Source organism: Candoia aspera, chromosome 2, assembly GCF_035149785.1.
Source record: "Candoia aspera isolate rCanAsp1 chromosome 2, rCanAsp1.hap2, whole genome shotgun sequence".
NCBI lineage: Eukaryota > Metazoa > Chordata > Lepidosauria > Squamata > Boidae > Candoia > Candoia aspera.
The window spans coordinates 5,723,382-5,751,257 of record NC_086154.1 but is presented as its reverse complement, the minus strand read 5'-3'; the positions used below and the strand labels follow the sequence as shown (position 1 = coordinate 5,751,257).

The 27,876-nt window shown below is 45.2% G+C and overlaps 4 protein-coding genes across 6 annotated transcripts; 3 read left to right on the top strand and 1 right to left on the bottom strand.

Annotated features, from left to right (window-relative positions):
- Positions 1–249: 249 nt before the first annotated feature.
- On the bottom strand, positions 250–4,281 carry LOC134492002 (gastrula zinc finger protein XlCGF7.1-like). 2 transcript variants are annotated; one of them, XM_063296123.1, is made up of 4 exons: positions 4,159–4,281; positions 3,731–3,780; positions 2,348–2,458; positions 250–1,457 (listed from the first exon to the last, which is right to left on the bottom strand). In XM_063296123.1, exons 3-4 carry the CDS (start codon positions 2,379–2,381, stop codon positions 703–705), a joined length of 789 nt encoding a protein of 262 aa, XP_063152193.1. In that variant the 5' UTR covers positions 2,382–2,458; positions 3,731–3,780; positions 4,159–4,281; the 3' UTR covers positions 250–702. The 2 variants fall into 2 exon arrangements, with proteins under 2 accessions (XP_063152193.1, XP_063152195.1); XM_063296125.1 differs by having other exon boundaries at positions 250–1,454; positions 4,159–4,280.
- Positions 4,282–10,115: 5,834 nt separating this feature from the next.
- LOC134489765 (zinc finger and SCAN domain-containing protein 31-like) lies at positions 10,116–10,611 on the top strand. Its single transcript, XM_063292630.1, has one exon. It carries the CDS (start codon positions 10,189–10,191, stop codon positions 10,609–10,611), a length of 423 nt encoding a protein of 140 aa, XP_063148700.1. The 5' UTR covers positions 10,116–10,188.
- A 2,738-nt stretch (positions 10,612–13,349) lies between these two features.
- Positions 13,350–18,105, top strand: LOC134491983 (zinc finger protein 239-like). 2 transcript variants are annotated; one of them, XM_063296094.1, is made up of 3 exons: positions 13,350–13,543; positions 14,091–14,217; positions 16,944–18,105. In XM_063296094.1, the coding sequence occupies exons 1-3, from the start codon at positions 13,412–13,414 to the stop codon at positions 17,825–17,827; spliced, it is 1,143 nt and encodes a 380-aa protein (XP_063152164.1). In that variant the 5' UTR covers positions 13,350–13,411; the 3' UTR covers positions 17,828–18,105. The 2 variants fall into 2 exon arrangements, with proteins under 2 accessions (XP_063152164.1, XP_063152165.1); XM_063296095.1 differs by having other exon boundaries at positions 13,351–13,543; positions 16,947–18,105.
- Positions 18,106–21,867: 3,762 nt separating this feature from the next.
- Positions 21,868–26,676, top strand: LOC134491976 (zinc finger protein with KRAB and SCAN domains 1-like). The gene is made up of 5 exons (XM_063296082.1): positions 21,868–22,566; positions 23,014–23,146; positions 24,305–24,387; positions 24,695–24,821; positions 26,087–26,676. Exons 1-5 carry the CDS (start codon positions 22,123–22,125, stop codon positions 26,650–26,652), a joined length of 1,353 nt encoding a protein of 450 aa, XP_063152152.1. The 5' UTR covers positions 21,868–22,122; the 3' UTR covers positions 26,653–26,676.
- Positions 26,677–27,876: the final 1,200 nt, after the last annotated feature.

The window sequence follows — 27,876 nt, the reverse complement described above, 5'->3', positions numbered from 1 at the left end:
CTACATTTAGAATGCACCTCTTTCAACCCAGTTTACTGTCAAACAATTGGTTTTTTCTTCTTCCAGGAAGAGCTGCATGATTTAACCAACACTGTTTGCTGACTCTGTTTTATTTTCACTTTATGTTATGCCTTTCAGAATTAACCTCCCACTCCCACTCCCCCCTCACAAGCAAACCAGGATTGGGTCCGGAGTGAAGTCTCAGTGATGGGGCTGGCCCAAGCTGACCCCATGTCCCTTAAGACCATCACTGCTTCCCTCAACCAGAACACTTCGCCAAGGATCGGGTGGCCCTTCTGTGCCCAGATGGGAGGGTTCTGAATGAAAGGGGAACTTCATAGAAGTCAGGCAGAGGTAAAATCCAGAAACCAGGTGGAGAGAGTTGTTCTTTAAAATTTCTGCAATCATCAGTCCTTTTTCTATACCTCCTTTTTTTCCTCTCTCTCTCATGCGAGTTCATTGGATGGGTAGTTAATTTCCCCCCTCCTCTGTGCAGAATCACCCAAGTCCAGTAAATCCTTTCAATTATTGGCCTCTTCCCTGTGTGACTTCTAAAGTGAAGACCATTTGCCATTCACACCAAGCTCTTCTCACAACCCAAACATTTAAAGTTTTGCCCTTTTGTGGGTTCTTTAAGGTCTGTTTTTTGATGTTACTCCTCCTTTAGATGGCTTCCCCTTTGGGAGCAGGCTTTGACCCAAACTAGGCTAAGTTGATGACTCGACTTTCACAATCAATGCATTTATAAGGTTGCTCCCCTGTGTAGTGATTTCGATATGCAGGGAGGTTATCGCTGACAATGAAGCTTTTCCCACATTCTGCACAGATGTAGGCTTGCTCCCCTGGGTGATCCCGCTGATGCCTATCAAGGCTGCCCTTACGACTATAGCTTCTTCCGCAGTTCATGCACTTAAAGGGTTTCTCCCCCGTGTGGGTTCTCTGATGTGTGGTAAGGATCGATTTCAGGCTGAAGTATTTCCCACATTCCAGGCACTGATAAGGTTTCTCCCCTGTGTGGGTTCTCTTGTGCCTCTTAAGGCTTCCGCTACGATTGAAGCGTATCCCACACTCTGTACATTTGTATGGTTTCTCCCCTGTGTGGGTTCTTTGATGTGCAGTAAGAGTCCCACTGTCGCTGAAGCTCTTTCCACACTCTGTACATTGATATGGCTTCTCCCCTGTGTGGGTCAAACGGTGCCTGTTGAAGTCTGATTTATATTTGCATATCTTCCCACACACAGGACATTTGATCCTCCACTTCCCTTGGTGACCCTCTTGTGGGACCAGGAGTTCATGGATGTCAGCATCCTGAAAGCTGGAAGATTTCTTCTCGCTCTTTGATGGTTTTGGAGGCTCTTTTTGATTTTGAAATGTTTCTTTTCCTGCTTCAGGGCTGGTTGTTTCTGAAGACTCCATAGAGGATTCTCCGTAACTCTCAGTGTCCTGCCAATCACCTGCTTGGAGGAAAAAAGAAAAACTCCCTCTTAAAAGTTTATCACTAAGATTCCCCTCCCCCCAATTTTCTCTCTCAATGAAAACCTAGATTATCTCCCAAATTAATTCGAATATTTTTACAGTCCATTTCTCATATGATTGTAATCAACTTAATCATATTAAGTTGATGGAACTTAAGCCCCATGCTTCTTAGAAGATCCCTTCCCAAAACTGAAGGCTATCACAGAATGTCTAACAGACCCTGGGAGCAAGACCATTACAAGAGGCAGCTGGACATTACAGAAGAAATTCCTTAGCCCAGAACAGGAAAGAAGTATGAGAAAGAGACTCTGAGTAACTCCACCTTCATTACGCCAGGTATAAGTTGATCTGGAGAATTACTTTGGCAGGCTTTCAAGAATCTGTTATATTCTTGAAATAGAGCAATAGAGTTCATTCTAGAAATCCAAATGGTTGTTTTCTGAGTTTGCCAGCCTCGCAGGGCTTGACAAGAGCACAGAAAGATGACAACAGGTACTTACAAACAAACAGAGTGCACTTTAAGGTCAGTTCATTGGCACAGTGGAAGCAAAGGAAATTATTTCAAATCTGAGCACAGTTCAACACATGGAAAGCTCCATATGGAGTCCTGCTTCCTTCTCATCAGAAGATAACAAGATCCCAGCTGGCCTATTTGGTTAAGCATCCTGAGAAGTTCACAAGCTCTTGGCCTGTTGGTAATCCAAAAATGGGTTTTGCCCTTTTCCAAAATGGAGGCAATCAGGCCAAGCTCACATCAACACGGATCCAGGGCATTTTTACCCCAGTCACCTGTTTCCACTTATAAGGATAAATAAGAAAAATTGGAATTCATCACTTCAGCCTCCATTAATCATGCAAGAAGCATCCTTACCCACAGAAGTGACATTCTCATTGCTCTCCAACATGACTTCCTTGCACTGAGCCCTCTGGCTTTGATTTAGGAGAACCAACTTCTTCAGCCACTTGCTTAAAGATCACCAGCCTTTAAAAAGGGGGGAAATACCTATCAGATAGTATCTCTCCAATGTTATTATACTGGTCTAGGACGCCCCTCTTACTCAGCCTATTGTTGGCTTTTTCTGGGCAGGTGGATACATTTCCAAGCAAATCTGTACTTCAACCACCCGACATTCCAAGCATTTCAGTATAAGGGCTGACAACTTCCCATTTATCTTCCCAGCTTTCCATTTAACCTTTTTTTTTTAATTAAGAGGATGTTCAAAAATTAAATTGAAGGAGGTCATGAGCACAATAGGAGTCAAGGGAAAAGTCTGCAGTCACATCATCATCCATGGACACTGTTTAACCTGTTTCCATGGCTTCTGGTGACTTCATGGATACATCCATATAATTTTCATAGCAACAATACAGATGTGGTTTGCTATTGCCATCTTCCAGGATGCTTCTCCCAGCTCCAGGTCTAACCGATAATGATGGTTTCCCATCCAAGAATTCCCCTGCTTAGCAATAAGACAAGTTAGCAATAGGTCCTTGGCTAGACTGGTGGAAAAAGACAATAAAGTTCTTGTCCAGATTCCTATGACCTGAAACCAGAGAGTTGGATGGCCGAGTAAAACCATTGAGCCAACTCGTTGCCCAGTAAAGGAATCCAAATTATAACATCCCCAACAAATATCTGTTCACTCTCTTCTTGAAGACATCCCGTATTCACCAATTGTTCGGCTCAGCATTTTCACTGAACTGGTTTTACTGTTAAATGGTTACCAGAATCTGCTTTCCTATAACGTGTTATAGAGGGGTAGGCAAGAGCTACAGGAATGTTTTGGAGGGCTAAGTGAAGCCTGTTTCATTTATTTTATTTATTTATTGCTCACATTTATATGGCTGCCCATCTCACACAAGGCAACTCTGGGTGGCAGAGAACTTACGTTACACTTTGGGAGGGAGATTTTAAATGTTACTGAAGGTTGGGAAAAAAAGCTTCCTAACTGTAATAGCAGTTCTTCAGATGGGTTCAAGCAGAGGCCAGGCAGACATTTTGTCTGGGATGCTTTAATCTGGATTCTTGCATTTAGCAGAGAGTTGGACTTGAAGGCCCAAATGGCCCTTTCTAGCTCTGATTCTATTATTTTAAAATCTGAGGGGGCTGACAGGCTCCCCCTTGCTACTTTCAAGCAGAATATGGACATCTATCTGTTGGGGATGCTTTAATCTGGATTTGTATCTTAAACAGGGGACTAAAAGGCCTCAAGGACCCAACTTTACATTGCAGGGATCAAGTTGTTGTTGTTACCTTTGCGTACAGATTTTTCTTCAGTACTTCAAGGTCAGGAAAATATGACGCTCCTACAGGAAATAAAATCACGTTGTTATTCTAAAAGAAATTATTCTGAAATACGCTTATAGGACTCTCCCACTCCTTTTTCTGGGAAAGTGAAATTGGAGTAATTGAAACAATATTATAAAAGCTGCCACTAGTATGAAAGGAAGGAAAGGGATTCTTCTAATAAGCAATGCTTTATTGTACAGCTTCTAATTGCAAAATAAACAGAGGAGGGGAAAGCCTGGGCTTCATGGCTCTAAGTTTTTCCCCTAAGTGAAACCTCAAGAAAAAAGATTGATTCTTCCATGTGCTGTACACATGTTAGCTGTCTAGTCTGGAACTTGTTCTCCTGACTCTTCTGCAAAGAATTACAGAAATTCTCCCACAAATTGTTTCACTATCTGGCATATCCCTTCCAGTCATCTTGAAGCCTTTGGGACGTTATTTCTCTGAATGGTTTTAGAAAGCATTTCCCATCTTGAGCACATCTCAAGAAAATAAAAACACCGTTAATGTGTAAAACACAGAAGCATAACAAATATCATTACAATTTTAAAAATACTAACGAGGAGAAAAATACACAAAACCTTTCACGAGTAAGTCTAAGATAACCTATTCCATCCACTCACTCAGAGAAGGCTTAAATGAAGAACTTAATATTTAACAAGTGTATTGCAACCAAAACTGTCCCCACGACCCGAGTTCAGTCCCAGCGGAAGCTGGATTCTCTCTGGGGTAGCCGGCTCAGGTCGACTCAGCCTTCCGTCCTTCCGAGGTCGGTAAAATGAGTACCCAGCTTGCTGGGGAAGGTGACGACAGGGGAAGGCAATGGCAAACCGCCCCACTATAGTCTGCCAAGAAAACGTCGCAAAAGCGGCGTCCCCCCAAAGGGTCAGACATGGCTCGGTGCTTGCGCAGGGGACCTTTCACATCACACAAGAAGGAAGTACAATATGTAGTGACAAAAGTAAAATCTTCAAGACATTGCTGACTCCTGATGACTTAATAGACACATCCATCTAACTTTCTTGGCAAGAACGCAGAGGCGGTTGGCCAATGTTTTCTTCTACTGTTTTTTGTAGCCTATTTTTATCGCACTTCTCCTCTGACAGATTCAAGGTGGCCCACTGATGCTCCTTCTCCGTTTAGCCTCACCAGACCTCAGTGAGGTAGGCTGGGTTGAGAACATATCTGGGCTCAAGCTCTGTAGCTGGGATCTGAGTTTGGAACTCTTCACTCGAAGGTAATGTGTATACAAACCAGCATCCCAGAGATCGTCAGAAGTGGCCCTCCTTGCACAGCTTTTGTGCAGAAGGCTCAAGCCTCTGCGATAAACTCTGTGCAGCAGAAGGAGGGCATGCATGCATATATACCTATGCAACTACTGTACATTCACGTGCACGCGCGCACACAGCTTCAAGAGGAGGCTTTGAGAAGGACCAGTCAATAGAATTAATCTTCTGATCAGACCCCGCTTTGCGACTGCACTGCTTGCATTGCCCTCGGCCTATGATAATGGCAGGAGAAGCTGGGGAGGGGGGAGACCCTTCTATTCACCATCCGCCCCCCCCGAGCAGATTTCGGTTTTCCAGCCCCATCATCACCCCACTTCGCGAAAGGATCCACTGATCCTTTCATCCAATGATTCATTCATTCATTCATCCGTCCATTCATTCCTTTCTCCGTTCCCCACTTCTGCCCCCTCACCTTTTCACCCTGCGCCACCTACCCCTCCGCCCCACCAGGCCTCTTTCGCCGCCCCCTCTCCGCCCACCTTTCCAGGAACCCCAAGGCCGGTACGCTAGCTCTTCTCTTCCCTCACTTTGCCCATTTCCTGCCTCTCTAGGAATCCGCACTCGTATCATTTAACCATCCCAGGCCTGCAGTCGTCCCGCTTCGTTTTGCCCTCCAGCGGCAGAGACTCCAGATCCCTTAATTCTCCGCGTCCCTTGCATCTGGGCTATTTTGGCCCTTAAAATACTAAGACAAGGAAGATCTGCCCAGTTTGGGTGCTTGGGGGTCTCAAAGAAATACAATTGATATCTGAAGCTTGTTTTCATTTTGACCCTTAAAGTCTCAACACCCCACAAAGTCAAAAGTCTGAACATTTCAGGCCCACCAATTCTTTGGGGACTTAACATCTGACTGTGATATGTGCAAGAAGGCAGCACTTTTGTTTTCCTATAGACCAGAACCCATGGGTTAAAATTACAAAGAAGGAGGTTCAGACTAGACAGGAGGAACATCTTGACTCTACCAATTGTCAGCCAGTGGAACAGGCTGTCACAAGAAGTGGGGAGTTCTCCTTTGCTCAAGGTCTTCAAACAGAGGCTGGATAGCCATCTGTCAGAGATTCTTTAGTGGATCCTGTGCTGAGGAGGGGGTTGGACTAGATGATCTCTAAGATCCCTTCAAACTCAATGATTTGAACACATTTTTAATAACTTCCTTATATTCGGGATGCACAACTACAAAAATGTATTGGTTTGTATTATCATCATCTTTCTCCATCTTAGAGAAGGTAAAGAAGTTAAAATGAAGGTACAGTATGTCCAGTGTTGCTAATGTTTTAGAGTTTTTGACAATGTTAAAGGACTGATCCAGTGAATGCTGCTTTCTTGGACTTCCAAGAAATGTTTTGGGAAAACTCTCCTTGCCAAGGATTCCTGAGAAAGTATACCAGTCATGGGATGAAAGAAGATGGCGTCTTAAGCATGGTAATTTATTAAATAACAGAAAGCAGAACTATACAGAAACTGGAGGTAGTTCAACCTGTTTAAAGATTGGAACCTCCTGACTTTAAGACATCCTGCTCTGGACTCAGAATACCTGTCCAAAATTGCATGCCAGAACAAATTATGTTCCAGCCTCAAGACATTTTGCATACCTCTTAGCAGGCAGCTGTCATTTTTTTGCAGGGGCGGGGGGGGAGTGCCTGCAAGTCAGTGTTGACTCCTGGTGACTGCCTGGACAAGTCCTTGCAATTTTCTTGGCAAGATTTCAGAAGCATTTTAAATCATTCAAAGAAATTCCATCTTAATTAACTCACTGTGAATAAGTTTGGAAATGCCTCTTGCAGTTTCCAAGATTTTGTATTTACCCCTAATTCTAGTATGAAAGACGCCTCACTGGCATCTGTATACATCTGGCTTCCTTGTTCTTGCCCAGTTTTGTGGGCTTTGACAATTTGTGCCTGCATTTTTCCATGAATGATGCTGCATTGGAGGTGAGCTGTGATCCTGTGCCTTGCACCCTTAAGCATTGAAAGCTGCTGGGGCGTCAAAGGTCTGTGGGGGGAGGGGGGGTAAAAAGCTTACCTTACGCATCTTGATTGCTCAATTCCTGATTGGATTCTGAAATGATGTTGTTTGAAATTTATCAACAGGGAAGGTGCTAGAAGTGTTCTGCACAAGTGGATTCTAAAAGGTTTGCTGGATTTGACAGAACATTTTAAGGCGGGGTGTGGCTTGTCTGGTTATGGGTGCACGGTGAACTCAGCAACTTGGGTTTGTAAGCTATGATTCAAGAGGTATCAAATCCAAGGTCTGGCTGCTGCACAGAGGCCTGGAAAACTTTTAAGGGGCTGAAACATCCCTGTCCTATAATATTATGTTCTGATGTCAAAATGGTGGTGCAATGACCCAGTTCTGTAGCTGATAAATCAGTATCCCTTACACAAGTCACGTAGGATTTTGAAGGAATCTTTATTACAGTCAGAAACCTGGTACACTTAAAGATTTGAGTGAGGAAAGCCTGTGCAATCAAGGGTTTAAATCAGTGGGACTTTCAGCGCCCGCCTCTCTTCCCAGGTTGAATCCTTTGCATTGATTACAGTGCCCTTTGATCTGTCCGAGGTGCTGAAGTGGTCAGCGCAGTTTCCTGGTATATTGCCTGCAGGCTTCACAATTCGCATTCCTGGACGTTTCACTTCAAAGTGTCAGAGTGTCACCCCCCCCCCAGGTCAAAGGGCTCCCCATGATCTTGCTGGTCTTAGTGGCTCCATGGCTTCCTAACAATTGACAAGTGGTCAGGGTTGTTGAAGACTGAAGAGCAAAGAGGAATTAGGTAAAGGTAAAGGTTTCCCTTGACATTAAGTCCAGTCATGTCCGACTAGGGGGCGGTGCTCATCTCCGTTTCAAAGCCGAAGAGCCGGCGTTTGTCCGTAGACACTTCCGTGGTCATGTGGCCAGCATGACTACATGGAACGCCGTTACCTGCCCACCGAAGCGGTACCTATTGATCTACTCACATTTGCATGTTTTTGAACTGCTAGGTTGGCAGGAGCTGGGACTAGCAATGGGAGCTCACCCCGTCACGCGGATTCGAACCGCCGACCTTCCAATCGGCAAGCTCAGCAGCTCAGCGGTTTAACCCACAGCACCACCGTCCCTTAAAGAGGAATTACATTACCCAAATAGATGAAGAAAGAGGAAAATTGGTTTCAGGGAGATTTTATTCTTGCTGAGTCCCCGTAAAATATAAAGCATTGGGGTTTTCCATCTGGTTGGAAGAGTGGATCACTTGGATGATCGCCTCAGAACAGTCTCTCTTCCAAGGGGAGCAGGATGTTTTGGGACATTTTGATCCCCAAATGTCTTGGACAGCCATGCTGCTGGTATATTTCTTTTCCTCTAGTGCACTATCCTTTCATCTGTCTGCATATGTATCTTCTTTAACTGGCTGCCATTTTTTTAAAAATACACTCACTTGATTTTTTTTAGATGCATGTATTATATTTTGCTTCCCCCTGCCCCTCTTTTCTTTGAGTTTTTATAGCCAAACTGTGTTTAAGTGAAATAAGAAATTATTACATCCTGGAAAACATGGTTAATCACTGAATCAGGGGGCAAATGTGTTTAATTTGGTGTATAGGCCACCCAACTCCCTTATAACTCTGGATGGCTTACAACTAAGAACCAAAAGTCATATATAAAAAGACCAGATAACAGACCAGAAGAGCAAAGTAATCAAAACCAGATCAAAACAAAGCAATCAGAAGAACAAAAAGGGGGGTCCACAATCACCATCCGCAAGGCCTGGGAGAACAACCAGGTCTGATTGTTTCCTGAACACCATAAGGGTGGGAGCCCCAAGGACTTGTTTTTCTTCTGCAGTGTAAATGGTTGGAGTGCCATATAATTTTCAAAAACCCAAGTAGGGTTGACTCTGGTTAAGCCTTGGATGGGAGACCACTAAGAAATCTCAGGGCTCTAAAGGAAAAAACAATCTTGAAGAAGCCCATGATACATAAGTTCTGTGTTGCTGCCAAGAAAACAACATGGTTACTGTATCTATTAAATCACCAGGAGCTGAGCTAGAATTGAGGGAGTTTTATTAAGTGGCAGCTTTCCACAAAAGCATATAAGAGTGGTACCAAAGTGTAAAACAAGCTCATCCTGTTTGGGCGATGGGGAGTTAATCTAAAGGTTAAAGTGAAAGAGTTCCGCTTCCTAGAGAGGCAGCTGGGCAGGAAAGATTTATGAATGGGAAGCACTATATCCCGCCCCACCTCCCAGCAGGCAAAACATCCCCTGGTTTTCCTCTTCGGGTGCGTGTAAAGTGCATTTGTATTTAAGATGGGGAGCGAGCGTGAACAGGGGGTGTCAGACGTGGGGTTTGGAAGAAATGAGATGGACAGGTCCCTGCCCAAAGGGGTTGAATTGCAATTTGCAAGTCCCATCTCCAGTCCCACAGCTATAGGTGATGGGTGTTGTAGTCCAAAGGCATTTAGAGGGCACTGGCCTCCCTGAAAGTGGCTTCAAGCCAGTTGCCATGGCTAGATTGGGAAAGCAGTCCTGCCTGATGGGGAGGCAGGGGGGGAGGGAAGGAAGGAAGGAGAGAGGGCTATGAGGAGAGGGACAAGAAGGAGAGGAGAAAGCAGCTGTTTTCATGCAACACCTGAACTGGGTTAGTTCAAACCTGAGTTGATGCATTCAAACAACCTGGGAAGGTTGGTTAGTACTTTAGTGGTTTTCTGTGTACTGTAGCATGAACCCAGCCTGTTTTAGCTAGTTTGGGATCCATTGTCCTATCCAAACCTAGGTTGTGGGCTAATCCAATAACCAGGTTAAATGGGTTGTGCAAACACAGCTATGGTTGTGGACTGATGGCACCTGTTTGAGAGAAGCTCACTGCACGTGATAACTGACCAAATAGAGATCTGTGTGGCTTTGGTGGAGGAAGTCCTCACCTGCTTTGCGGGCCTGATGCCTAATTTCACTATTTTTCACATTTATCTCCCTTGTTTACAGCAGAAGGCTCTCATCAGTAACAGCTGTCATCTGTTCCTGTGTGCGTGTGAGAGAGGCATCCTTTCACTGGGTGGGCGTCATCGACAACTGGAGCAACTGCCACCTAAATTCAGGGGCTGCTTTTCTTGTTGGCAGCAGAGCAAGACACCCTCCAGCCCTGAGCAGGGAACAGACAAGATGCAGGAGGCCAGAAACCTTCAGCCCACAGAGGCTGAGAAGAGGGACGTGTTTGGGGAACTAACAGGGCAGATGCAATGGGGTGAGGATACCCCCCAGTCGCATAGTCAGTGCCAGCTTTTCAGGCAATACCGCTACGGGGAGGCTGAAGGTCCCCGGGAGCTGTGCAGCCGCCTGCACCAGCTGTGCCGCCAGTGGCTGCGGCCGGAGCGGAGCAGCAAGGCGGAGATGCTGGACCGGGTGGTGCTGGAGCAGTTCCTGGCCCTGCTGCCCGCGGAGATGGCGCGCTGGGTGGGCGAGTGCGGAGCGGAGAGCTGCTCGCAGGCGGTGGCCCTGGCCGAGGGCTTCCTGCTGAGCCAGGCGGCGGGCGACGCGCTGGGAACGCAGCAGGTGAGGGAGGATTTCTTCTGTATGAGGGACTAATGCTTATAAAAAGCCCCAGCATATGTTTGCTGTTCCTCGGATCCCCCCAGGATATACTGACTTGCTCAAGATTGCAGGTGTAGCTTTTCTCTGTCCTAGAAAGAGGATAAGGGAGTTGTGAAGTTCTTGGAAGGAAGAGAATCTTTTTTCAATATGAAGCCAGGCACACCTTCTTCCCAATAACAGGGTTTAAGTGGGCTGCCAACATTAGATAAGCCAGCTCCTTTGCTGACTGTGGGAGCAGTAAAGCAATCAGGAACGTATCGGTGCATCCCCTGCTTTGCTCTTTCCCAACTGATCAGCTCTACCTGTTCACTAGAGATCTGACTGCTTCTTAGTTTTTAAACCTGGACTCTTTCTTTCTTTAAATGAGAACTTGGATCTCTTCTTTATCTAACTGGCTAAAGCTTCATCTTTTCTCTCTTGCCTTTCTTTTTCGATATCTTATTTGATTTCTACCTATTCATTTCATTGTTCGTTCACTTTTCCAGTTTGTGCCATTTTCATTTGTCCTCCTTTTGCTTTATTTTTCAGGCAACCGTTTCTCTGACCAGGGGGGCAGGATGTGTATTTTTTAGCAGTGCCTAGAAAATATTTCTTGGTTTGTTAAAATAAACAGTGCTGTGGCTGAGGGTCAGAACAACAAAACCTTATTGTCTCCCATTGTGTTTCTAATGATCGTCCAGCTGCCCTGGGAACAGGAACTGCCAGCAAGTTCAAACACTGGTGATTCAGAAGTGGCGCTGATTCCATCCAATCAGAGGGAGAAGTTGCTTTTCTTTGGAATTGGGCAGGAGGCTGGAAAAAATGTGAGCGGATCAGGTAAGGAAGGGAGGAAATATTTAAATTCCTCTTGACTTTCCTGGAATCTGAGGCTGCTTTTATGTTCCCTTTGAGGTTGGGGCTTGGCAGCTCCTGCCAGCGCTCACTGTATTAATCAAAATGACAGAAGCAGAATAGCCCCAGAATCTCTGCCCCTTTGGGGCATACTTGTGACATCACGATGCAGGTAGAAAGGGGATGGGGCTTGCACCGTGACACTGAAATGCTCCTGGCCTCGTTCTAACCCCCCACCCCAGCAGATACTGCTTGGGGTTGCCTTCCCATGGTTTACTGGAGAAAGCAACACTGGGTGAGTTTGTACAATACACTACCCTATAAATCATGACTGCAGACTGCCCAGGTGAGGTTCCTACAGAGGGCTAAACCATAGGCAAGCGAAGTATTTTTACTCAGTGTGTTGTGTCAGCTTGGGTTATAAATTACCAGTGTTTTTATGAACATTTCTATTTGGCCGGAGGCTAACACTGGAGCTGAATTATTCATTTAAAAAATAAAAAATATTAGGGAAGATGGAGAATAGGTGGTAGTGAATTAAAAACACACACACACATACACACGTGTGTTCAACCCTGAGCTACAAATATTCTCTTCAATTGGTAACACACACATTGCAGAAAAGCAGGCTTCAAGGAATTGAGCCAAGTTAGATCAATGCTGTTTTGTTCTTCAGGTAATGTCCCTAAAACAACCTAGCTTCACTGATACTTGTTAGTGTTTTCTACTACAGATTAAGGTTACTATGGTAACTAATCATTTTGGCCGGGTGAAGAGGTTGAATTTAATTGTCTCCTTTTCATGTGTCAATGGTTGCATTGCCTAAGGGAGAAGAACTTGCCTGGACTTATTTTAGTTTCTGTTTTCCTTCTGTGTAGGCATGTAGCAGCTCTGAGAGCCTGCAAGAATGCAGCTTTTAAATATGTTTTGCTTTCTGTAAATGAAATTATTTTTATAGAAATGCCTGGTGTGCGACTTTTCTGATCTCTCCTGGGCCAAAGGCTTTCCCAGCAATCTCCCAACAATACTACGCTCTAGAAGAGAACATCCGTAGCTCAGGGTTGGACTATGGAGTCCGTGGTGCTCTCTGAGCTTGGTTGTTGGTTTGCAGACGTTTCATTACCCACTGATGACGTTACCAATTCGGATAACGAAACGTCTGCAAGCCAACAACCAAGCTCAGAGAGCACCACGGACTCCATATAGTATACTCTGCCATCTTTCTCTACTGTAAATGTTGCATAACGTTTTTGGACCCAGGCCTGCACGTGGCCTTGAAGTGGCATGTTAGGGTTGGCCCTCCAAAAAGGTGACAGGGCCATCCTGCAGAGACATTCCTGCGGGGGTCACAGTGCAGTGGCTGTGCGCACACACATCACACACGGGGATTGCCTTGCAAAAGATGGGGCTTGTTTTAACACTTGCAAAAGACAAGGCTGTTTTAACATTCAGAAGAGAGGCACCTTGTTTATTCTGGTGTGCTCTGAAAAGTACTTTTTTTCAATTGTTTTTATTTATTAAATTTATATGCTACCCGTCTCACTATCAAAGTTTGTTTATTTATTATTCAAATTTTGTTACCACCCATCTCCCCCAAAAGAGGGACTCTGGGTGGTTGACAATAAAATTAATACTATAACAATAAACATTAAAATCCCCTAAAAAGTAAAAACAAGTCACAAATATAAAAATACGATATAAATAAATATGGAATCCAAGTGGCTATAAAAATTCCAATCCAGTGGGAAGGGCGCTAAGCTGAATGCTGTAAAACTGTTGAAAGCTTTGCACAGCCTTAGCATCTACCCTGCTTTTAACAGGAGGGACGAATGTTTCTGTATAATCTCTTCAAATAAGTATCTTGAATTTTGCGAACATGAGGAGGGAAGTTTTCCTTCCCTTTCCCTGGTGCTCCGCTTCCACTTTGCCTCCCCTCTAGTGTATGAAAAATTGAAATATCAAAATGTGCATAAAAATGCAGTTTCCTTCTCACATGTCTTTGGCATTTACAGCTGCTGAGAATTTTCTGGCACAACCTTCCATGGCATCTCTTCTCAGCGGCCAAGGACAAGCTGCTTTGGTGCAGCTGGATCAGGTAGGAGAAAGAGACCATTGGGAAGAAGCAGGGGGAATCACTGGGGCTCCTGAAGTCCTTGCACATCTCTTGAAAAGTTGCTCATTTGGATGACTCGAAATATCACTAGAAATGGCTCGATTCTTGTCCTTCCCTGGGAAAAAGCAACTGTTTTCAGTCACAGAGCTGCAGGAGGCCCTGGAGTGAATTTATTAGGGTCCATATTATAAATAATAGTAACGAACAACAACAACCAAAAGTGGGGCCAAGACAAAGCAGGAAAAATTAAATAGGATTTGCTCTCATTTAAACTCGGTTCCTTGAATACAGAGAATAGGACAATCCCAACACAGATGATAATTTCCATTCCATTAGAAGTGCCAATTTGGTGTCACGTTTCAGTGTGCTTGTGGGAATTTTACCCCCGATGTTAGGGGTTTACATGCAAAAGGCCTGAGTTTGTAAGCCCCTTCCTCATGCTTCTGTTTGAGGGATGATGCTGTTATGGTCAAGAACTCGAATGCTGTTTTGGAGGAGAAACTGATCCCCCCCCCCGATTTTTCCCCAGGTTCCAGTGTCTTTTGAGGAGGTGGCTGTGCGTTTCTCGGAGGAAGAGTGGGCGTTGCTGGGTCCTGCCCAACAAGCCCTGCATTGGGAGGTCATGGTAGAGAATTACGGGAATGTGGTCTCTCTCGGTAAGGCTCCTACATTCCCGTTGCTGAGAAAACCCCTTGGCTTAACCAAAGCAAAACTTCTGTTTTCAGCCCCCTGGATAAGGTTATTCAGTAGCTGAACTCGGCTGATTTTGAAAAAGCAAAGCAAGGCTAGATGGACGGGAGACCACCAGGAAGCCTCTAGTCTAGAGACCAGATTGGAGAGCTAAAAGGCATCCTGGAAGAGGGAAATCTCCAGTATGGGAGTTGACTCCACTCAGGAGTGACTTTGCCAAACAGGCCAAGATCACAGGCTGATGGAATCCTTATTTAGTGACTCTTAATAAAATCTGAAGACTTCTACATTCCACAATGCTCTACCCAACAATTACCTAGGCATCTCCCAATCTGCTGTTTTCTCATTTATTATGTGTTCATTCCACTGGTTTCTTAGTTCAGAGCAATTCTATTTGCCAGGGCCCCTCTCTGAGGAGCTTAGGCTGGATATGGCACCCCCAGACGCAGCCATAAAAAGCAGCTTACCTGACATAGAATCATAGAACCGGAAGGTGCCTTAGAGCAGGGTTCCTCAACCTTGGCAACTCTAAGCTGTGCGGACTTCAACTCCCAGAATTCCCCAGCCAGCTTTGCTGGCTGGGGAATTCTGGGAGTTGAAGTCCGCACAGCTTAGAGTTGCCAAGGTTGAGGAACCCTGCCTTAGAGGTCATCTAGTCCAACCCCCTGCTTGGGTAGGACCTTGTACCTTGCTTTAACATTGGTGATGGGGCGGCAACCCGTAGCCTAAGATAGAGATTGCAAGTTAGATTTTATGCAGTGGAGCTTTATCCTTCAATGCCTCGTTGCTGTCTCTCAACATCACTCCCCTCACTGTGGTAGGGATGATCCTTGCTGGAATCTGACTGAACCCAAACCTCTCTGGATCATGTAAAATCTGGAATGTGTTGCATGAATATTACAGAGGGCTGCATGAAATAGCCCAGCCTCTCAAGTGCACATTTCATTCATTTGTTGGAATGAGACTTACGAGCTAGAAGCATTCTTTTTGGTGCCGAAATGCACCCAATAAAGTTATTTTCACGAGTGCTCCTTAGAGACGGTCATAACTATAAGGAGAAGGCAAGGCCTGGTTCCAGGGGTGAAATGGGATTATTTCATACAGATCCCTGCCTAAGTAGAGGGGATCTCCTAACAATGAGGAAGCACTGGGTTCTGTTACACGCACTTCCAGGGTCGGCTTGTGGTCACTCACTCACACACTCACAGCCTGTTGAGGCACACCGATCTTGTCAGCCCCCTTTGCTTTCTACCTGGGTTTTCCAGATTGGTGCGGCTTGAGCAGACAAGACACACAGCCCTGGTCAACGGCCAGGAAACAATTAGGCACAAATCACTTCCAACTGAACACTGAAGCACAACAGGTTCTTTGAAATACACAGAGACCCGGTGAATTTAAAATAACAGCAACACTTTACTGGTTGCAATGTGCATTTGCTCTTTCTCTCTCACACACACATTCATCCACACTTACCCATGTCTTTCTCAACTAGGCTGCCAGCCACTAGCTAGAGGGCAAGAAACCACCAAGTCTGGATCCAAAGAGGAGTCAAAAGAGTGGGTGGGCTTCAGGACCCCTTTTTATCACGGGGAAAGTTCTTGCTTTGTTGATTAGCTGGGATTGGGGTTTTTTCCCCCATTTGCTTTGGTTCAGATGACATTTTTTTCCTTTGTTTCCTTGATGACTTGTTTCCTTCTTATCTACTTCCCTGAAGGGATCTTTTAGACAAAACTCCTGGCTTTTTGTCCTCTCTGCTGATGTGCCTGCTTCATCTTTAGTTATGGCAGCTTCAGCCTAATCTCACAGTTCACAGAGAGATTTGACTCAGTTACTGAATTAAGCCGTTTTCAGGATACATACAATACCCTGAGTTATAAATTTAAGCAAATGGGATGTGTTCCAAGAAGATGCTGCACTGCTGAAAAAGGACCAAAAGCAAGCCTATTCAAATTTGGTTTGTCGTATACATGCATCTGCTAGCACTTTAACAAACAGATGATGGGTAGTTAGTGTTGGTATATTGCTTTCTGCTAGAGGAATTAAGATTACCATGGTAACAAATCACTCTGGCAAGGTGAGTAGGTCAGACTTAATTGTCCTCAGGTTGGGGTGTGAAAAGGATTACCAAATAAGCTAAAGCTGCTCATTGCCTGGGGGGAAGCTTGCCACCAGAAAGTTTTTAGTTTCTGTTTTAGCCCAGCAGCAGCTTGTCCAGCTCAGCATGTGTGCGTGTGTATGAGCTTGTAAAGCGTTTGTGCCTATCCAGGATTCTGGATATGAAACTGTTTGTTTTATGCTTTCCGTAAATACACTTATTTTTATAGAAATGCCTGGTGTGTGTTTTTTCTGATCTCTCAGGCCAAACGCTTTCCAGCACTCTGAACAGTTAGTTCTACCGTCTATAAAAAGTTTTGGCCTTATTTAGCTCTCAGCAACAGTGAGTGCGATTTGTTGCCTGATCTGAGAGGTGGTAGCACTTACCTGATCCTGGCTGATGAAAAAACTAAGACATGCCAACTATCTGGATGGGAGGCCTCCAGGACACCCCAAGGTTTAAGGCTGCACTGAGACATTAAAAAAAAACACCAAACCACAGTTCTGTATTGTTGCCAAAGAAAACTATGTGTTCCCCACAAATTTTACTTTCCATTACTTCCTCTGGATCTTACCATTTCTTCTCTCTTTATTCCAGTAGATGATGAGTGGAAAAGCAGGACTCTGGAAGATCCATGTAGTGAGTCCTTGGAAAGAGGCAAATTTCTGGTAGTGGGCAAACAGAGAAGAGAAACAGGGATGAAACCGGAGAAAGGGAGTACATCTTTCCCTTCAGAAAGGGCAGATGGTCACAAAATAATCCATGAAAAAGTAGACACCAAGACAAATGGGAGCCAATGTCCCATATGTGGAAAAAAGTTCAGTCGCAAATCCCATCTTAACGAACACAACAGAATCCACACTGGGGAAAAACCATACCAGTGCTCTAAGTGTGGAAAAAGTTTCAGACGCAGTACCGATCTGACGTCCCATCATCGAACCCACGCAGATCAGCCATTTAAATGCTCTGAGTGCGGGAAGAGCTTTCGAGGGAGCTCAGACCTGCGTTCGCACAAGCGAATCCATACTGGAGAGAAACCTTATACGTGTTCCTTGTGTGGGAAGAGCTTCAGCCACAGCATCAGCTTTAATTCTCACCAGAGAATCCACACAGGGGAGCAACCATTTAAATGTTCAGTGTGCGGGAAAAGCTTCACGCGGAATACCGGCCTGACGCTGCACCAGCGAATCCACACAGGGGAGAAACCTTACACGTGTTCCTTGTGTGGGAAGAGTTTCAGTCACAGCAAAAGTCATGCCATCCACTTGAAAGTGCACACAGGAGAAAAACCATACACATGTTTGGAGTGTGGGAAAAGCTTCATAGGAAGTTCCTACCTTAAATCGCATCAAAGAATCCACACAGGGGAGAAACCTTATATGTGCACTGTGTGTGGGAAAAACTTCAGATGGAGCACAAACTTCAATGAACATAAAAAGATTCACACAGGCGAGAATGCAGTAGACCCCAGAAACTCCTGAATTGTAGAAGGAACTTGCAGTAGGTCACAGATCTTCCTCTCAGGAGATTTGCTCCCAGGAGAAAGCATATACAGTATGTAGAATAATACTTTTCAAACAAAACTGTACTAAATAGGGAGTCCACAGAGGAGAAAGAGTGTAGATATGCTCAAAATGTGGCAGAAATCTCCATCAACATACAAATTATGTTCCAAAAGGTGCAAGAGATTACAAATAAGTAGGAGTGTTTTAAAATTCTGGACACTCAGTAATCACCAGCATAAAATAGAAGTTTTCCAAATGTTGCTATGTTGACTTGGCTATCAGTTTCAGAGTGAAAGGACATCTTCGCATGATGGGCCATAAGGAGTCCCTTGGCTACACAGAAGTACACAAATTTGTAGAATGAAAGAATAAAGTTCCCCTGAGCTGAGCATAACTCCTGGTAGTTTTCTTAGCAATAATATGAAAATCATTTGCTGTTGCCTTTGTCTGGATTTTTTTTTCTTTTTACCTCCCTGGGATTTTGTGGTAGTCTCCCATCCAAATATAAACCAGGTAGAACCGTGCTGCTTCAAGGTTAGCCAAAATCAGAAGTGAATTTAAGAGATTCTGAAACACAGAATATTCAAAGTACTTAAAAGTGAGGCATGTGGAGTGAAAGGATCAAAGAACCAGAAGTTGGCAGTGAAGCAAATATAGGAAGGTCTGGGAGGCAGCTGACCTGGGCCTCCCTCTCAACACCTCCTGCTGCCCATCCTTGCACTACGTCTTCAGCAAACCTGGTTATATATAGAATAATGCTAACATCTGGGCTGCAAATAGCTTCAAAAACGAAGGAGAAGAATTGAAGGAAGGGAAGAGCTGCAACTCTGCTGCCTGGCACTCCTGAGTCAGCTATTGTCTCAGGTGCAGCAGCTGCAGCATGGTCTGCAAGGAGACCCACAGGGGTCTTGGCAGCTTCCCTGTGTTGGAATTTTTTTATTTCCTTGCCAGGTTCGCTTCTGAGCCGGGACCAAAGAAACAGGCAGTTGCATGAAATTAAGTTCTTTATTTTTTACCCAAGAGCAAAAGCTGTTGGGTGGGCGGCCGTGCAGAACCCCCTCCTTACAGCCCATTATGTACCTTCCCTTCAGCTCCTCCTTTAGCATACCACCCCTTGCTCAGTTACCCAGACTCCACCTTTGCATCATTCCATACTAGGAACTTCCTTCCTTCACCTTATCTTAACCTCATTCTGTATAAGGGGCTTCCTTCCATCCTTGCTAGGGCCCCTTAACCGTTATTAAACAATGCCTTTCCTCTGGAGTGAAGCCGTTAGTGGACAGCTAGGACTACTGAATGGAGCAGAGCTTAATACAGCAAAAAAGATGCACACAGAAGAGAATATTATCTAAAATAGAATGAAGGAGCACGTTACAGAAATATAGGTTATTGATCTTACACACTTAGCCCACCCAAGCATAAAGTATTAGACAAAGTAGGTTCAAAAGTGTGCAAAAAGTCTTATTTATTTATTCCAGTTGCACCCATTCAGGAAAAAAAGATTCTTCTTCTTTCCTTAAATTGAGTTGACCCTTAATCCTCATTGCTGCTAAAGGCTGCATGCAGAAAAGAGGAACCTCCTGACTAGGCCCCTGCATGGCCCCAAGATGGAAGGAGCCGCATGCTTCTCTGATGGTGGAAGAAGGAGGAAGTGAGGAATGTGGGAGGGGCAACAAACAGCTACCTCCAGAAGCACATAGAGAATTGCATGGAATGAACTCATCCACATGCTAATGAGGCATGCTAATTTGCTGGGACCTCCAACATGGAGAAGCTATCCTTGGAATGTACACTTACCTTGTTTCTATGGGCACAGTTACCTATCAAGGCCTGTAGGAGTAAGAGAGCCAACAAAACTCTTTTAGGAAATACAACATGGTTTCAGAGCCATAATACAAGTGCAAATGTTTCTAATGAAAATGAAATATATGTGTATTTAAGTGCTGGCGATCACTGTTGGGCTCTGTCCTCAGCAGCTGGCAAAGAAATGTCCCAAATGCTGCTGCTGAGAAATCAAGATGGTTGGCTGGGGAATTCTGGGAGTTGAAGTCCACACATCTTAAAGTTGCTGAGGTTGAGCAACGGTGCTCCGGGGGCTTTGCTATTGCAGAAGCGGTGCCTAGGGGACCCTCCTCTTCCCTCTCCTCTCTGCCCTCAGTTGCTGCAGCCAGGCCGGGGAGGGGGGGCTCCCAGCACCTGAGATCTCTCACTTTGGGGGTCCCCCATCATCTCACACAAGTCTGCGTCTCCCCTTACGGTCTGTCCCAAATCGAGGTTCACTTCTTGATGGACCACGCTGGCACCGAAGCAGAAGGTGAAGATGTCACTCAAACTCTCCTCTATTTCCTCGTTGGGGAGCGTCATGCTAAGGGTTAACGCGACGGAGTTTCGCTTCCTAGAGAGGCCCCGATAGGAAGGCGAGGCGAGTCGGCTCAGCCACTTCCTGCCGCCTCCACTTTGCGAGAGGAAGGAGACCCTTCGCTTTTGGCACGTGCTACAGCAGCCCGCGCGCCCCTGCCGCCGTTTCTGCGCCTTCGGGGCTCCTTATGGTAGGTGGGCGAAGCGAGAAGCGGGGGGAGGCTCAGGTCAGAGGCGACGCGCTGAGGGTGCCGGCAAGATGGAGGCAAGCCAGCCGGCCGGGGAACAGGAACCCCCGCGAATCCGAGCGGGGTAGCATTAGCTAGTGGCTATAGAACCGGTCCATTTTCCCGGTGTTCGGCAACCCCAGCTCCCCCGTGGTTAAGCCCCGTAAGAAGGAAGCTGCAGATCAGGAGTTTGGAGGAAAGAGAAGATCTTTTCTGCTGGCTAGAAACCAGGAGCCTGTGAGTTCTAGTCCCGCCTGAGGCATGAAAGCCGGCTGGGTGACCTTGGGCCAGTCCCTCCCTCTCAGCCCAACTCACCTCACAGGGTTGTTGTTGTGGGGGAAATAGGAGGAGGAAGGAGTATGAGGTATGTTCGCCGCGCCTTGAATTATTTATAAAAATAATCACTTTCTCTCAGCCCAACTCGGTGCAATGTAGACTAGCCTCCGCATGGTGCACCCCGGGCAACGTGGCTTGTCACGGCTAAATAGTCTACACGTCTGGCTGCTGGACCTCAGAAGGATTTCCCAGCAAGAAAAAAAAAGCAGCATGAATACCAAAATGCTATGCCATACGATTTAAAAAAAAAAAAACAGCTTCAAGGGAGGGCGGTAGGAGGTGGAGTGTTCCACCGATCAGTCCAGGATTCCCTGGAGATACCCACGCATGGATTAGCCTTAAGCTAAGCCAGAAAGCTTCAGAGCATTTCCCTTGGGAATCTGGTTTTGCTTTGAGCTTGTTTACAATGCAGTGTTTCAAACAAGCATGTGTTTCCTGGAACAGCTCAAATAGGGCGGAGGCAAGAAGGAAAAACAGGTCTTGGTGGAAATAGGTGTGTTGCAGTAGGAGCAAACACCACTACTGAGGAGGAGATTCAAGGAGCAGAGGTTGTCGTAGATGACTTGAATATTTTACTTGCTTAGTTATGGTACTTCTACCCCACCTTATCTCTGAGAGCTCAAAGTGGCTTATGTGGGAGTCCTCAGGACAACCCAGTGCCAACCCAGTGCCACACGACAACCCAGTAAGGTAGGTCAGAGAGAGAGAATGGGAGAGTAGCTGCTCCAAAGTCAGCCAATGAGCTCCATGGTCAAATGGGGACTTGGGTCTGGGACTTTCCAGCCCTAGTCCAACACTTAAACTACAGCACCTGGTTGTCACATGTGCTTATGATGAGTAGATGAATTTTATATGAAGCTTCTCCGAGCAGACCAAGATTCTAAAAAGCTTGCATATGAAGCTTGTAGAATGTGTGCCTTGGTAATGGCAAAGCGATTGGGGACTGATTACTGTTTAAATTGTGGAGAGTATTAGAGCATGGCATTGTTCTTCTCCCACTTTCCTATAGGTTATTTGATTGTTTTTATTTGGGGGGGTGGGGTCTGTGACCTGTAATAGTCATTCATTCACTCATTCAGTCACATGTGATCATCATCCAAGCAAAGCATTTGATCTGTGCTTCTGTAAGAGACAGCTGCCTGCCCTATCTTCTGCCTCTGATTTCCGTCTCGTTCTCCGTTGCCTCCTTTGCCTACAGAGAGATGCTAACATCATTTGTGGCTGCCTTGTAATTTAACGTTCGGCTTCGTGAGCGGTGCCACCACACCCCCAAAAGCCTTGGCATCTTTTCCGACTTACTCCCGGTTCAATTTTGGTCGTTTTGCTGGAAGAAAAGGACCGTGACAGGAGATGCTTCGAAACCTTTTAGAGAGAGAGCTGGCGCATGGATTGAAGGAGGAAGCCACAGATTCGGTGGGGGGCCTTGAGGAGGAGGTTCGGGCTGGCAGCCCTGGTGAACACTGGCAAAAAATTGTAAAAAGGACCCTGGCTGAAGAGAAAGGCAGTTCCAGCATCCAGCGCCAACGCTTTAGACAGTTCCGCTACCGGAATGCCGTTGGGCCCCGAGAGATTTGCAGCCAACTTCATGATCTTTGTTGCCAGTGGCTGAAGCCAGGACAGCGCACGAAAGCTGAGATGCTGGATCTGGTGATCCTGGAGCAGTTCTTGACTATCCTCCCTCCGGAGATGAAGAACTGGGTCCGAGAATGTGGAGCAGAGACCTGTTCCCAGGCAGTGGCCCTGGCCGAAGGCTTCCTCTTGAGCCAAGCAGAGGACAAGAAGCAGAAAGTCCAGGTGAGGACAGGTTGGTGGTACCTTCAAGGACCACGAGGTGGTTGATTCACATTCCAACTCAGGAAGGCTCCACATTACATCTAAGGTCTGTGGCTCTTGGAGGATCTTGCTGCCTCAGCCAGCAGCATTACATTGGGGGAGGTCCTGAGGTGATCGTGCTGCAAAGGGGGTGGTGGCATTGCTCTGGGCCATCACCTTCCACTGGGATCTGATCAGAGCCTCCAGATGCTGCTGCCAAAGAGCTAAGCTGGGGAGGAATACAGACTACCCCTCAGTAACAACTGTTCTTCCTGCTAGTTCTAAGGGGCTTTGAATACATGGTTATCCCCAAATCACTCCCAGCTGCACGGTTGTGGGGGGACATCCTTAAAAGAGAGGTCTTCATCTCCTCCCTTTCTCTGGTCCTCCTGTTCCCACCCTGTATGGATATTTGGTACTTCTTTGCAGAGTCTGTTTGTGGATGCTTCTAATGATTTCCCCAAAATTAAGAAGGAGGAGGAGGAGGAGGCGGCTCCATCAGACACCAGATGGAAGCAGTTCTTCAGGCAGATCTTTGAGGGTGAAGATGCTGTCTTGCAGGGTAAGAATCAAGAGGGGTATATACTGTCATGATCTTCATCTCTCCGGGAAGAGATGCAGGGAGATATTTCTGAATTATCAAGCTGGGATGGGCCTGGAGAATTTCAGAAGATCTTGTTTGGTAAAAAGTTTAAAGAGCTCCAGAGCATTTTTAACTCATCAATAATGTTCGGGGATGTCAGCAAGGGGAGGGAGTCAAAAAACTCAAGATGGCATGGTGGCCACAACCACACATTCAAACCCTGCCCTTTTTTATGTGTGCAATATAAAAAGCACAGTGGTTGTGGACACCATCTTGTGTTTTTTGACACCTCCCTTCGCAGAAGCCCCTGCTAATCACAGCTATATGATAAAAGACATATCATCTTAACAAGCGTTACAATTAATTTTTTAAAAAATGCACACCTATTCTGCTCGCTCATCAATAAAAGGTTAGAAATAAATGGAAAACAGGTGTCTGGAAACGGTAAGTTCTTCTGGTAGATATAACTAGTGAGCTGAGTCTGGTGGTAAAATTGAAAATCCCTCTTCAGCCCAAATACATCATATTTGCAAATTGCTTAAAATGTGTGGGGATGAGAGACTCGGGGTACTTTATTTCAGTCACTGACCAGCTTTGCATACCATAAAACGTGGAAGTAAAATAAAAAGGTAACACAAAATGGAATAAAAGATAAATTGAACACAGATAGCAGAGCTGAATGCTTTTGAACACTGAGACTATTAACACTACAGCTTCATTGGGGGGGGGGAGAAACATAAATAGAGCTAGAAACAGATAAACAGGAGGATTAGGAGTGGGAGACCCATTCCAGAGAACCTTAAGAAAGCTTGCTCAGCATCTCCAGAGACTGCAGTGTATAAGTGTCACAATACGACAAAAGGGTCACAGAAGAGTTAAGAAAAAGAACATTCATTTCTGTCACTGCAGTCTTTGCAGACCACAAAGGATTTTGGGGTTGCAGTCAGCTCTTCTCTGAGGACAGTGGGAGAAGAAACCAATATTGAAAACAAACCGTGGTTTGTTGGAACATCTCTGAGCGGTATGAATAAACGAAACAATGGCTTCATGGTCTCTCCCATTTGGCTCTTGTCCTGATTGGCCTTCACATGTGCAAATGAAGCAACAACTTCCCACCATGTTTTTGTCCCTTAACAGGCAATGAGAAGCCCCTGGTGATGCCTCCAAATTCGTCTACTCTTGTTGTTAAAGAGGCATCTGCTTCTGCCCAGCCAGCTCTGGTAAGAAGAAAGGTTTGGGACTAGGATGGGTCAGCCACTGCACGTTTTCTGGGGTCTGAGTGGATCTGACCCCGTCCTTTGCGTCTGTCAAAGCTGTCCTCTTGTTATGTTTTGGACATCAATGCCAGAAGGAAATTAACTCTCCAGGACAGTGTTTCTCAACCTTGGCAACTTTAAGATGTGTGGACTTCAACTCCCAGAATTCCCCAGCCATCTTAAAGTTGCCAAGGTTGAGAAACACTGCTCCAGGAACCGTCTCTTTCTCTCCCCCCCCCCTTTCTTTCTTTCTTTCTTTTTTTTTTTTCAGGGTCCGCTGTCTTTTGAAGAAGTGGCTGTGTATTTCTCAGAGGAAGAGTGGGCTTTATTGGATGGAAGCCAGAGAGCCTTGCACCGTGAGGTCATGGTGGAGAACTACAAAACTCTGACCTCTTTAGGTGAGTCTCCATGTTGTGTTCCAGCAGGCTGAAATCATCCTCTTTAGCAGCATTTTCCCCTCCTAGTATTTACCGTATTAAAGCTTCATTGTGGGGCCAGCGCTAAATCTCTGTTCAGGAACTGTTACAAACTGTATTAGATTTGATATGCAGTGTGAGAACATAGATAGTGAAGGTTGCTCCAGGCCAGTGTTTCTCAACCTTGGGGACTTTAAGACGTGTGGACTTCAACTCCCAGAATTCCCCAGCCAGCCAGGTTGAGTAACACTGCTCCAAGCACACCAGGAACCCAATCAGTCACTTTCTAACTACTATATTCAAACTTATTCCACAAGTACATGCTCACTTACATGCAGACAGCATACCTATCAAAAAGGATGAAAAATACCTTTCTCTTCCACTGGCCAAGGGGATGAAAGGGATTTAGGAGATTCCAAGGAGTCCTTGGTGGGAGAATCTCAGCTCTCTCAAGGCTTTGATCTTTTATATTCTTATCAGTCGTGGTATCTGCTGGTTCTCACAACTAGTTTTCACAATTTTTTCCTGGCCTCCTGTGTTTCCCTCTTGCTCTGATATGTTCAGTTCCTTGCTCAAGGAAATCATGACTTTTTTACTAGTACTGGCCGTGCAATTGTGATAGAAAGATCTTTCTTTTTATTTGTTTTCATTTGTCAGCTCTAAATGATGCCAGTTGATGCTTTACGGTGGATTCTTCTGCTCTCTAACTCATTCTTTCCTTTGCTACCCTGTTTTGGTCAGCTAGTAAGAGGAGACCCTTTAGTGCATAGAATAAAGAATGACAATCTTACATAGAGAATACAAATACGCATTTCATATCAGAATGCAAACCCACAGGAGCTTAACTCTGCAAGACTCAAAGACGAGGCTGCAGGTACAAAAGGAACTGTTGTGATGGTGGAGATCAGCTACTGCAGAGTCTACCAGTTTGCCACAGCACCTGGGCCTCCCCCCTCCCAGTCTGACCCCTTTCCTACTACCCAACACTGGCTATGACTGAATGCAAATCATGTAGTTTTCCAATAAGCAGTGCTCTACCTTCACCATTACAGTTTTCTGCAATCGCTTTTCTGTAATCTAAGGCTGGCTGGGGAATTCTGGAAGCTGAAGCCCACACATCGTGAAGTTGCCATGTTCGATCTAAGACTTTCAACTTCCTGTTAATGTCTCTCACCGGAAGCCCTTCCTCATCCGATCAAATTCTGGTCAAGTTTTCCCTTGGTTTTACATCTTTTATGTCGTTCTAGGCGGGAATGCCTGGCAGAATGAGGATGAATCACGCAGAATGTCCTTAAAGAGAGACAGATGTGCTCAGGAGGGGCTGCAAAGCGGGAGTACGGAGAATCAAGCAAAGCACAGGAGATGGGAAGAATCGTCTCTTTCTGAAAGTCATCGTTTCTGCAAAGTAGAATGTACTGGGAATACATCTTTTGCTTCTGCAAGTGGGGACTTCTGTAAAACAACAGTCCGGGAAAATATGCGCACAAGAAATGCATCCTTTGTTTCTAAAAATGTGGATTCTCCTAAAATACCCTCCCATGGGAAACCAGGTGATGAACCGAGAAGGAATACGTGTCACGTCTGTGGGAAAAGCTTCACTTATAAATCTCTGCTGAATGAACACGGAAAAATCCATGCCAGGGAGAAACCCTTTAAATGCTCTGAATGTGGCATAAGCTTCAGTCAGATGGCAACCCTGACCTCTCACATGCGAATCCATACAGGGGAGAAACCCTATGAGTGCTCTGTGTGCGGAAAGAGCTTTAGTCACAGCATAACTCTCCATTCTCATCGAAGGAGCCACCGAGTTTAAATAAAAGTTTGATTATAAATTTTAGAGAAGCTTGATTATAAATAAATATATAAACAAATAGAACTGGATAGCGCCTCTGTCAAAATGCAAATCTTCCGAGACACCGAGTTTAAATAAAAATTTGATTGATAAATAAATAAACACAGGACTGAAAAGAGCCTACATCAAAATGCAAATCTTCCCAGACAGCAAAGATTCATGCAGGGGGAAACTGTTGTGGAAGGTGTCCACCTCAGCGCTTAGGTACAAACTCTTACAAATGTCTCTCAGCCTTTTTGGCAGCTGTCTAAAACCAAAAGTGATTCTTTTCCCAACATGAGTCTCCCAGAGTTCTCTTTAGCTAGCTTATTGAGTTAAGAGGGATTGGGTTACTAGAATTCCAGCAAATGAATTACTTTCCATTTAGAACCCCTCATATATGTTAGGGTGAAAACCAGTTTGGTGTACAGGTAGTCCTCAACTTACCACCATTCGTTTAATGACAGTTCAAAGGTACAATGGCCTCAGAAAAAGTGCTTTACAACCTGTACTCACACTTATGACCGGTCGCAGCATCCTGCAGTCACGTGATCATAATTTGCTACTTTTTTTGCTGGTAAATGGCAAAAAACATGCATTAGGGAAGCTAAATAAATAAATAAGGGAAGCAGGATTCACTTAACTGTTGTAAAAATGGTCATAAAATCGGGCCGGTGGTGTGGTGAGCTGACTTATGACCACAACAACTTTAGCCCAGGTGAAAAAGTAAAGGGGAATGGAAAGAAAAATAGCTGAGAAGAAAGGAATGGCAAGCTGCTTCCTTGCGGTTGCCAAGAAAACTGCATCCATGAAGTCTTTAGTAGTTGAGCTTGAATCAAAGGGGACTTCACTTTTTAATGGACTCAATGAATGCACATCTAATGTCTCCACTTGTTTTGCCTCCTGGCGCCTGAGCTGGCTTGCGATGATGGATTAAGAGAGGGAGTTTTGAGCTGTGATAGGAGAACTCCTCCAAATGATTTAGCATGGGGTCACCTTGAAAAATAAGATTTTAATTCTATTGATCACTAAGGAAAGTTTAAAAATAAACATGCCAGCATAATAGTCCTTTTTAAATCAATCCAGGTGCAGCCATACTTGAAATTGTTGTTGTTTATTCGTTTAGTCGCTTCCGACTCTTCGTGACTTCATGGACCAGCCCACGCCAGAGCTTCCTGTCGGTCGTCAACACCCCCAGCTCCCCCA

Bases quoted from the DNA above. Each gene is read 5' to 3' on its own strand.
- LOC134492002 (XM_063296123.1), bottom strand. From the start codon at position 2,381: ATGTTGGAGAGCAATGAGAATGTCACTTCTGTGG. The intron at 1,458-2,347 runs GTAAGGATGCTT...TTTTCCTCCAAG, and splicing joins TGAGAATGTCACTTCTGTGG to CAGGTGATTGGCAGGACACT.
- LOC134489765 (XM_063292630.1), top strand. From the start codon at position 10,189: ATGCAGGAGGCCAGAAACCTTCAGCCCACAGAGGCTGAGAAGAGGGAC.
- LOC134491983 (XM_063296094.1), top strand. From the start codon at position 13,412: ATGTGCATAAAAATGCAGTTTCCTTCTCACATGTCTTTGGCATTTACA. The intron at 13,544-14,090 runs GTAGGAGAAAGA...ATTTTTCCCCAG, and splicing joins CTTTGGTGCAGCTGGATCAG to GTTCCAGTGTCTTTTGAGGA. The intron at 14,218-16,943 runs GTAAGGCTCCTA...TCTTTATTCCAG, and splicing joins CGGGAATGTGGTCTCTCTCG to TAGATGATGAGTGGAAAAGC.
- LOC134491976 (XM_063296082.1), top strand. From the start codon at position 22,123: ATGCTTCGAAACCTTTTAGAGAGAGAGCTGGCGCATGGATTGAAGGAG. The intron at 22,567-23,013 runs GTGAGGACAGGT...ACTTCTTTGCAG, and splicing joins ACAAGAAGCAGAAAGTCCAG to AGTCTGTTTGTGGATGCTTC. The intron at 24,822-26,086 runs GTGAGTCTCCAT...ATGTCGTTCTAG, and splicing joins CAAAACTCTGACCTCTTTAG to GCGGGAATGCCTGGCAGAAT.